The 11,334-nt window shown below is 40.4% G+C and overlaps 1 protein-coding gene across 5 annotated transcripts in view; it reads right to left on the bottom strand.

The window, feature by feature from the left end:
• The window catches only part of LOC112972783 (glyoxylate/hydroxypyruvate reductase B-like), a 16,241-nt gene extending 5,020 nt beyond the window's left edge, over positions 1–11,221 (bottom strand). The window contains exons 1-5 of one of the 5 annotated variants that reach the window (XM_026079810.1): positions 11,133–11,176; positions 9,377–9,400; positions 8,102–8,188; positions 7,030–7,208; positions 6,602–6,873 (exon numbers count right to left, since the gene is read on the bottom strand). In XM_026079810.1, the coding sequence (XP_025935595.1) occupies positions 6,602–6,873; positions 7,030–7,208; positions 8,102–8,115 (465 nt within the window). In that variant the 5' untranslated portion in view covers positions 8,116–8,188; positions 9,377–9,400; positions 11,133–11,176. The other 4 variants (XM_026079809.1, XM_026079812.1, XM_026079811.1 and 1 more) reach the window with 4 other exon arrangements.
• Positions 11,222–11,334: the final 113 nt, after the last annotated feature.

Below are 11,334 nucleotides of genomic sequence, written 5' to 3'. Positions count from 1 at the left end.
GGGGCAGGGCGGCCGCCCGGGCACCGGCGGGCGCCGCCTTGCCGTGAGGGAGGCGCGGCGGGGCAGGCTGGGCGCCGGCTCCCCCCGGGGAGCGAAACGGCCTTTCTGGAGCTTTTAGTTCTCTTTTTGGCCGTAAAGCTATGTGCGTGTGAATTAATGTGGCATAAAGTTATCTTTGATCGGTAGACACCAATAACTGTTGTCATGGCACACATGCAAATTCCCTCAATAGCCGTCTTTCACTGAGATCTGAGCAACCGGGGTTGCTGAAGTGCTCGGGTGCTGCTGCTGTTATCCCAGTTGCAGACAGTCCTGTGCCTATTCCAGCTGAGGAATGCTTGCAATTTTTCCTGCCAAGGTTACACGCACTGTAAATCCCGTCACGGTCACGGAAGCAGCCAAGTGCTGTTTTAGTACTTTGTTCACTAAGCCTGTAGTAGCTAAACTGATTCCCCTGCTATACGGGTGGTCAGCAGCCCCTCAACGGGATGCCTGACTTCTTCAGTGAAAGGGACTGAGGAGCCTGAAAACCACCTCTGCATGAGGCCAGGGCAATTCGCTGCTTCCAAGCTGAGAAACCAGCAAAATGCTGTGTTTCTCCTATCTAGCATAATACTTTGCAAAAGAATGGGTTACACAATCATATCTCAACTATTTAATCCCTAAACAGATCTTGATATGCTGAACAGCAGGACAATCAAGTTCGAGACCAAGTGCTCTATAAAATAACTATGAAAAAATAAAGCATAATAAAATGTAATAATTATGCAAAAACATAAATTGTTGTTATCCTATTGATGTCGTTTGAGTATCATTCGTTTAAATTGATTTTAAAGTCAGACCGTTAAACTTTAAACCAAAAATTAGTTAACTAGAACATATTAACTGGCTTCTTAACAGTATTTAAGTCATCTGTATTTTCTTTTTTAAATAAAGCAACAAAACTAAAAGTGCTTACACATAACCTGTTTCACATCAACTGTTTCCAAGTTTACCTGATGAGACATAATGCGTGATCTTTTAACTTACTGCTTACATAACAAAACCTGAGACCAAAGGACCATTGCAAAGCTCCTGATAAAGAGACAATCAGCCTAGCTATGAATCTATATAAGGAGCTCTACCACAATTTAGTAGTACGCGTGAGAAAAGAAAACTTTGGCTGGAGGTCACAGAGGCAAAAGCAGACAAACAGAAACCCCCAAAACCAAATCTGCAGATCTGTTCCAAGATCACTGGACAGCCTGAAGCCCTTTACAGGTTTCTTACCAGTCCAAAAGGCTGTTTCCTGCTCTTTGTATGAAACACTCATGAACTGTTCTGCTGTACGGTAGTTTTCTCCTTTAAATATCAAATCAACAAACTGAAGCAGCAATCAGTCAAAGAGTAGCCCAAAATAATAGTCAAATGAATGTTACTCTTTTTTAAGCAAAAATCCAGGACATATATATCAAAGGTCAAGAAAATGGGTGTGGTTGTGTGGTTAGTCATGGAGAGAATTTCATGGCTTCAAAGTTTTCCTGCATAACCTGAACATCGAATTTTCAATTTGTGTTTCAGGAGTTGGTACATCTGTATAGGAGGCATACCTGTATAGCAAAATATGTGATGGAAGAGATCAAGAAGCCATTTATATTTTGAATGATTGGACACCTATTTGAATCACTGGGACAGAGGATATCACTGAATGTAATCATTGTGGGTAGTGCTCAAACAACAGATACCTTAAGGCTAAATCTAAGATAAGATTAAAAAAAGAAATAGAGTTACACCAGTGCACTAATATGTTCTAAGTAGTTTTAATTTGCAAAGTATCTCATACATAGCTATGAAGTGTTTTAAGTTGAAATGTTTAATGTTGTATGTGCTGTTAGTTTTCATTAGTGGTATTTTGAGGGGATCTATTATACTAGTGTTGTGACAAAGTTCTCTAGAACTAATAATAGCTATGGGTATGGGAAGAGAAGCATTGCACAGTTCCTGAACTTCATTCTGTTTCATTCCTAATTAAGTACTGTGTTTGGTTTCTGCATAAAGCTGCAGGGTGAGCCGATGCCTGTGATGTTAACAAGGTGCTTGCTGCATCATAGTTTCTTAAGGTGAGACTTTAGAAGTGTTGCATTAGCTGGAAAGACTTTTACATAATGTAACGTAATGTACTTCCTAGCTGGGGCATAATAGCTGAACTATTTAATTGGAGAAAGACACCCACCTCATATGTATACATTGAAAGCAATGTTAGATGCAACCAGGATTCATAGAACAGAAAACCAAGGGAGGAAATCTGTATTCACATGAGTTTGTCTCAGGCAAGGCCAACCCAAGCAATGTGTGTGTTTTCACTGACTCTAAACTATCATAAAGTGTTATCACTAACCTGTCTGCTTGCCTTAGGTAAGGTCTGCTTTCCCAGTAGACAATTATAGCAGCACTTTTTGCTAGATCATGTACTATTCACCTGTCAAAATGTTTCAATCAAATCTGAACCAACAGAGTGAACTATAATGGTTCAGCTCTTTGCATCATGTGGCCACTGTATTTTTTGATCCATTTTTAGTCATCTTAAGGTCGGATGTTCCTTGTCTTCCAACCACAGTTTAGATAGGATAACAGAGATATGAAACAGCCTCTAAAAAGCATAGGAAGGTTTCCTGAAGTACACATCAGCTAATCTGATACTATTCAATAAATATTCCTAGATGAAGAAACACCAGGAAACAATGGCCCATTTCTGCTATTTAGTTCAAAAGGAGAGTAAATTGTTCCCTAGAGACATTTTGAGAAGTCGTGCTTTAGGTCATGATTTCCAGTCTGTAAGGCAATATCAGGTAGTTAGGTGTTATATGTGAATCAAACCCTTAGTCCCAATGACTGACTGGTGTCCTGTCCTCTAGCATTGTGTCTTTGTGTCTAAAGTAACACTCTGTCAGGGATCATTTCTATAGCAAAATGGCCCACATTCTTGAAATACCTGCAAGAATAGAGGTAAAACTCCAGGCAGATACCAAGCATGTTCTGTTGTTTCATGCAGTGGCGAAATTAAGTACTGTATCTGCTTTGAAGTTTGCTGCTTCTGCTTCACATCTAGAGAAAAGCTTGTGCGCACAAAGCTCATTTATTTTTTCCAGTTTTATGATGTTAATCTAATAAAAGGTATTTTTTCTCACTGGAAACCATGTTATTTTAGATTCTTGTGGCTTTATTTTAAATTCTGTAAATTATTGCTCAGCTTTTTATTTTGAAATAATAAATTTGACTTATCTTTGTCAAGGTTTTACAGGTGACAGTCAAAGGGATGCTAGATGCCTCTACCTCAGAGAACAGGGAGTCTATGTAAAAGGTACATTAAATTCTTGCCAGCCTACTTGCTGCTCCAGAAAAGCTACAATGTCATGTTTCCCTGAGCTGTAAGTATCGGTAACATCGTCATATGTTAAGTTGGTGAAAGGAAGTGTCTCTTGGCAAGCACCACTGACAACCTTCTGTAAAAAGCAGGAGGTGGAAATGGCTCTGTAAATATATATAACAACATCGGCAAAATCCCAGCTGCAGTTAATGGGAACTTTTCTATTAATTTTACTGAGAGATTAAATAATCATATTGATCATAACAATCAAACTATATAATAGAATGCGCAGCACTACCGCTTTGAATTGTGCATTGGTAAGTTATTAGCTTTTCGGATTTCTGTTAAGACAACAGAATACATTAAGACCACATAGAGATCCATTTTCCTACAAAGCTTTAATGAGATTGTTACCAAAAGGCCCAGACAAGAAAGAGTCTCAAAGGGGGGGGGGACAACGGGGGAACTGTTACCAGCTTGGACAAGAAGGAGTCTCAACAGGCGCCTCAGACAAACATACCCAAGGACACAGGTGCAGCTGGGACTGATACATCCTGAGAAAGTACAGATAAACCAGCAGAAGCCAGTTGGAGCCAAGATTAGGACCAAGACAGCTTTTCTCAAACAAGGAAGCAGGCCAAGTTGAGACCATGTATGGAAAAGTAGAGCAAAGTTCATGGCAAGACGCTGACACCTCTTCTGACACCACTAGGGACCACCAGAGACCCCCAGAGACTCAGACCGCATGTGTAATGATTATGTAAATGTAGTAATTAGTTCTAGGAAATAGAATGAATATGTATAATAATTCCTGGAAATTTAATGCATATGTATATGACAGTAATATAAACTTTAGATGATGCGACACACAGTGTGCACGTTGGGTGGAGCTATCCCCCGTGCACCTGGCACCGTAATAAAGAGAATGCCTGCTTCTTAATGTTACATTGGTGTTAAGGAGTTTTTCTCCCGATTTCGGTGACAAGATGGGTGAGCATTTTTCTATTTAAAGAGATCCTTTTCCTGTGGAATCTGAATGAGTAATTTTAATATAGGTACCATTTCTAGTGAAGGAAAGCCATGGAATTTTGCTCTTTCCCATAATAATACTTGCAGTAATGAAAACAATTTGTCAAGTTTTTTTCTTTTCCTCCTTTCTATAGCAGTGAAGCTCCCTGTTATTTTTTGTTTCAAATACATTTATTTTAGCAAATAGCCAGAGRGAGTGGTACAAAGGAATGGCTTATATATATGGAGTGTAATGCTCTGTGTGTTTTTATAGACTTTTTTGTGTTCCCACTGATTTACAGAATGGCATGAGAGGCTTATAGGATTCCAAATATTCTTCCAAATATTTTGCAGTAAATTGAAAAATCAGGAGGGTAGACTACAAATAAACTTGGTATCACAAATATGGCAGCCGGTTCATCTTGAAGGATATTTTTCACTAGTGCTGATAATAATTTAAACTGTCTGCTAAAATCCTGTCTTGTATAAGTGGTTCTGAGTACATTTCTGAAATCTGAAAGAACTTTTACGCCCACATTTTATGTCTCAGGAGCTAGTTTAAATGAAGACTTCCATATAGAAAGTYGGTATTTCTAGTTTGGTAGCTTACTTTGTTGTTTTTGATATCTAATAGAAGGGGAACAAAGTGAGTTATGTAATTAAAAAAAAAACATTTTCTTAAGGATTGCTTTACAAAATTTGTTGATAACATTTTAAGAATTATTATTTTCCTTTTCCCATTAACTATTTTCCTTAGGTTGGAGTGCTATTTCCGAAGACTAGTACAAAATGTGGAGACATTTCTCTTACCTAATGACAGTGTGGTAAAATGACAGGTCCACTGGAATGCTAATTTTGAAGATTTATCATCCAGAAAAGTTAATGTTTGAATACATTTTTAATATAATAGAAAGGTCGGTTAGGTTTCAACAGAGTAGTCCTGTTGTCCCCACCTTGAAATTGGCAAATTAACATACTGGAAAACATGTAACAGCACCACTTCATGCTTTCTAGGAAGCCTAGCATGAACTGTAAGTGCACTGGCAATCAGCAGCTTTTTTTCACAGAGCCACTTAAAGCTTGCATCTATCTATTACAGAGTTTGGAACTGAACAGTAGTATATTCCTCCACTTCATAAGGAATTTAAAATTTAATTTTTTTTAATAACATCTGAGACTCAGTCAAAACTTTCCCTGCCTGCTTGGAATAGGTCACTCTCAGTGGGGAAAACAGAAGAATAAAAGCATTTAGAGCTGTGATATCCTTTTGCCCCTCAGCTGGGAAGCACTTCACTGGGTATAGGGAGACCATTAAGAGCTGCTAGGATGTTTTCAACTGCTTCCTCTGTTATCATGGAGGTGGCCTTCTCGGTTTTAATGCCAAGGTGGGGTGTTATAATGACATTCTTTAATTTTAATAATGGATGATCTCTAGAAGGAAAAAAAAGAGGTGTAGTTAAATTATCTGCTTTTATTCATCCAAATGAAGAGCCTTGCTTTGGCTTTTGCATTGTATTTAAATATGTAGTTCATTTAATATAACTTTACATAAGTCCCACTTATATCCAGGGACTGATCGCGTGCTTATGGGCACTGATGAACTGCATTCAAGTAATTCTGGACATGAAAAGTATGTGCTAAGAGTTTATACTGTGCTCTTTTGTCGAAGACCAGAAACAGTTTTTTGCCCTTAGGCAGCAATTTGCACCGTGTCAGAAGAGAGGATTAAGCACTCCCCCCCCCCCAAGCATTAGCCCTACACAGTCGCCTGAGCTTTATTTATGTGGCTCAGATAATGAACAGCAATGTCCCAGGCCTGCTGACATAACAAGCCTGAGCTGCCCTCACCCCAAAACCGGCCAGCACAGTTAACTCTGTGAGGTACAATTCTGCTAGATGAGCCTTTTTTTTTTTTTTTTTTGAAGCTAAATAGCCTGTGGGCCAGAGAGATCTTCTGCACTTCAGTCATCAGGAGCCTTGCATGGGGGAAACAAGCCTGCGGGGAGGACGCCTGGGACARTGCAGCGGGGCTGGGGGGGAGACTCGGGCAGCTTCCACCCATTCATGCTGTGTCCTCCCTTCCGATGCAAAGATCCGCTTCATATTGTGATTCTGTGGCGGGGACTTAGCGCTTGCCTTGGCATACGTGACCCTCCTGCTGTTCCCTGGCGCCCAGTTTCCCTTGTTATCCCTGTTATCGCACCCAGCATCTGGGCTGCCTCCCATTCTCATGCACAGCACCCTTACCAGAATGTGAAACCCGGGTGGGGGCAGCCGCTGCCACCTCCTTGCCTGCTGGGCCTCTCGTAGGGCTCCAGGCACTCTCACGGCACTGTCATGGGCATGTTTCTGAGAACTGAACACAGATGGCAACCTGGGCAGTGGCTCCGGGTAGGTGACATCCAAAGCTGCGGCCCTGATAACACCGGCCTGGAGAGCTCTCACCAGCGCCTCTTGGTCAACTACYGCCCCTAGGTTGGAATAAAAGTGTCTCTTGAGTGCCATTTGCAGACAACAACCTGAGAGTGAAAAGAGAAAAGAAAGGGAGAGGGAGGCTTTTTTTTCTATGGCTGGTCTGTATATTCACCAGTCATGCCGTTCATGCAGCTTGGTACCGCATGCAGCGCCACAGGAGCTGGCTCATATTTTGCAGTCAGACTAGTCTGGGATGTTACCTCGACTGATGTTAATGAGAGTAGCCATGGGTTTCATCAGCTCCATCTCCCTTTTCCCAATCAGCTTGTGTGTCTGAGGTGTCAGGCTCACCACCACCATCACAAAATCAGACTGCTGGAGCAAGCTGTCTATCTTTTCACAATAGATGGCACCAACAAGTTGTTCCTCATGCTCTTTCCTGATGGGAAAAAAAGGATCATGCTGTATCTCAGGCAGGCAGCCTTGGGAAGGTTACCTTCTTCCACAGTGTCCCTGGTACACAACCTACAGGACAGGATTATCACAAGCAAGCCCCACAGCAGCGAGTGGATGGCATGCCTGCCTCTCAGCTGCTGCAGTACAAAGCCCAGTGGCTTATTTTAGCTCTGCAAGTGGGTGGAAGCAAGGCACTGGAGCAGATGTCAGCACACAGTTTCCTCTCCAGGGTCCCCCCTAGGGAAGGTGCACCCCACAGGATGCAGTAATCACTCAAACCAGAGCACCGAGGGTCACCAAAACTCATCTGTGTGAGCTCTGAGAGAAACTCTGCCAGTGGGCCGCATCGTGTTGGCACCCTCCAGCAAGGCATGTTTTGCCATGGAGAGAACCAGCAAGGCAGTTCGCTGGCAATTTAGGGCTGCTCCTGACTGTTCCAGGACTTACACATAATAAAGTGCTCAACACAAAAAGTTACCAAAGTAGAGAGAGATTTTTAGTTTGAACTTTTCACCGTAAAAAAGAATTGTGGCCATTTATCCTATTGTTTTTAAACCTAGCTACCTAAACTTTGAGAACTAAAGAAGAACTGTCAGAAGATGGGAATATAAATCAGTATGATCTTTTGTTCCTGAATCCCGGAGAATGGCTTTTGAAATATCTCCCCCTGAACTAGAAAGAAAGAAGTCACACTAAGAAAATAACTTCAGTGTCACTTCCAATTATGTGTCTGCTAACACATATATTAATCATTTCCTTACAGAGTCCAGGGTCCAACATCCAGGGCCTAAGTGGATAAAGAACAGAATGGAATTACAGCCAGTTTTGCAGCAAGGAAAGTCTGAATACTCAGATAAACTTTATGTCTAAACTTACTTTAAAATAGTCATGTTTTTCCTTTCTATTGCACTGTGCGTTGATTATTCATCACAGCATTCTTCTACATCAATATTATTTAAAAGACTGAAAAAAATTAGACAGGGGGAGTTAGTGATAACCAGCAGAAGAAATTAATAGGATTTGTGCCTTATTTCCTTTTCTTTGTGGTGTAGAAAGCAAGCATGAAAGATCTTAAGGAGTCTCTTTTTTTAGTACTTTTTTGTACCTGAATTTGTTCAGCTGTTTTTATAATTTCTGAAGTAACAGGAATGCCAGGCCTCACCTATCCTGGTGATTTGGTTAGAGCTAGCTAAAGCAGTAACCCTGCTACTGCAGTCTACATGCGGAGCAACTCACTAAAAGCCATATGTACTCCCACTGCAGCTTCTCTTAGTATCAGGGAGGAGTAAAGTTGTCTCAGTGTAGATCAGGGTTTATATCAGTAAATATTTGCTTTGCTTGTTGGCTGCATCCAACCTGCTTGCAATGGTTTCAGGGGTCTCAGTGTGCACACCGGCTGCTCTCTCACTTTTGCACTGAAGAGACCTTGGGTTGAATCTCTAATGAAGATCAGTTTCCCGGATATGCAAGTTGAAAGGGGCTAGAAACAAAAGGTGAAATCCTGGCCCCAGGGAAATATTTGGCAAAATTTCTATTGGCTTAAAGAGAATTATTTTTTTCTTTTCAAGAAACAGCCTCTCAGTCCTTTAGTTTTCATATTTTGCTAAGCATATGCTTCCTAGTTCTCCAGTCACTCAGTTTAAACAAGGTCACTCTTGAACTTTGAGATGTGGGGGAAAAAAAGAAAAGATATTTATGTGTCACTATAGTAAGATATAATAAGAATAAAAAGGTATAAGCTATATTTTACTTCTTCTAGTCACACCTCCAGGAAACCATGGAATTTCTAATATTAAACCTAAATTAAGTCCCCAAGTATTGTTTAATCACTAAATAATGCCTTACAAGACTTATCTGAGGCAACTGGTCTTTTTTTCTTTTGTTTCAATCCTGGCCATATTTTCTCAATTATTACTGGAATTATGCTGACATAATTCCTTGAAAACGGAAATATTGACTATCTAAAAGGGTGTTTCTGCTCTAATTAGGTTCAAGACATATCTTTACCTGTCCTGTTGTGGTACAAAATATTCATTTCAAATGCTCTGGCTCTCAGAGCAATCTTATACCCAGTGCTGCCCATTCCAATGATCCCCAGAGTAGCTCTGGTAACTTTAACTCCCAGAAAATCCGCTTCACAGTACTCCATACCTGGAGAAACAGCAACATGACAGCCTACAAGAGAAATGCTCCAATATTAGAAATGGGATGGGTCCAACACAGAGGAACAAAGCAAGAGAATGGGGCCTTGAGGCGTGACTATAACATACGTTCATACGTTTAACAATTACAACACATTGTTTTAGATAGCAGTGATTTTTGTAATGTCCTAGATGACTCTTAAATATATCATCTTTTCTTGCCATGCAGGTGACATGCCCCATTTCTTCCCACTGTACTACCAAAAGCCTTTTGATGCCACCCCCCCTACAAATCCTTTCACCTCTCTGCACTCGTAAAAATGTTGCCCTGTTCTGCAACAACAATCAAAATAATTATTACCAGGAACACGGCAGGGTTTGGAAATCCTTGTGAAGAACAATGCCAAATGTTTGTGTTGCTATTTAGAATAAGAAGAGATTTCTTGTTCACCACTGCCACTCTAAATGGAAGAGAGAGTGTGTCTTCTTTTAAAATCACTACTCAGTAATTTCCCTGCAAAATTTTGTATTTCTGCTCAATGCAGAAAATAAGCTTACAGGCACAGAGACACACTGCTTWTTAGCCTGCTGGTAAGGTGAGAGGCTTCTGATATTTCAGTCCTCTAAAGAAAAATACTCTCTCTGATATTGTCAGCCCTTCTAAAACATAAGCAGAATACTGTGAAAACAACAACAAATGCCTCAGGATAATACTCAATCATGCCAAAGCAGAGCTATCAGAAGTTCACACAGATGGGAGCAATCATTAATCTCCTTTTTAATCCATCTCCTCCTTGTGCAGTAAAAACAGATTTGGGGGGAGACACGTCTCCCTCCTTTGAGCTTCTAAGAAGCCTGTGGTACTGCTGATGAATCAAAGGCAGATAAATTTAATAGGATAAAACAGAAGGGTTTTTTTTCCTGAAGCAGGAGGCATTCTTGGCAAGCAAAGGATAGGTCTATTTGGAGAAAGAGCAAAGAAAATTTGTGGAGCAAACTAGAAAGGATGTTATTAGGAGAAACTGCAGCACCATGTCTCTGATGCCCCTTAAATCCCTCAGTTTTGCACCAATGCATTTCAGTCCCTGAAAATATTCCCATGTCTCTGTCAGCCCCAGCTTTCAGCATATGTCCTTATTCTGCTCCACTGTTGTCTCCCACACTTCAATTTTTTCTGTCTTTCTGTGACTGCTGTGATTGTCTGATCGTTGCCTTCCCCCACTTTTGGTCAATAGCACTGTACTGCTACCACAGCAAGAAACAAATGTCTTAAAGCCAAATGTCATAGTCACTGCAAATGCATTGCTGAAGAAGGTCATGGAATTTAAATTTTTCATATGTGAGAAGCACACTTCAGTGTGTTGTTCAGTTGAAGCTGTTAACATTAATTCTACAGCCATATGTATTCTAAAATACATATTTCGCATGTATTCTAAAAAAATGAATTCCAGCTTCTAAGAGAAACATCAAGCCCTGTCAATAAAGCACAGATGCCCTGTCAATAAAGCGCAAAGTTATACTTGAACAGAATTTGATGAGATTCTGTTCAAGTATAAATAAACTCATATGATTTTATACTTGGTTGAAATACATGTTATATATAAAATATGTCAACATAACAACTATTCTATTTGTCATCCCAACAGATTTTCTAGAATTTAGATACTCACATTTTATTGCACTAAGAATGACTCTAGAAAAAGTCAAGTTAATGGTATATAAATCTTGTACGATTTCCAGAATCCACAGAAGAATTGAAATGTTACCTTCTACTAGTCTTCTAGCAGATGCCAGCAGTAAAGCCATCCCAGTATCTGCTGTGCTGCTGGAAACAGCATGTGGAGCATTAGCCATTTTCACACCAAAGGTAGCCACAAGTTTCAGATCCAGGTGATCCATCCCTACTCCTGAATTTGCAATCACTTTTAAGTTTGGCAGGGTCTGGAGGAGCTCCTGGTCAATGACTGG

The sequence above is a fragment of the Apteryx rowi genome, unplaced genomic scaffold (assembly GCF_003343035.1).
Source record: "Apteryx rowi isolate R43461 unplaced genomic scaffold, aptRow1 scaffold_50, whole genome shotgun sequence".
NCBI classification, from domain to species: domain Eukaryota; kingdom Metazoa; phylum Chordata; class Aves; order Apterygiformes; family Apterygidae; genus Apteryx; species Apteryx rowi.
The sequence above is the reverse complement of the archived record's forward strand: the minus strand, read 5'-3'. Positions and strand labels throughout refer to the sequence as shown.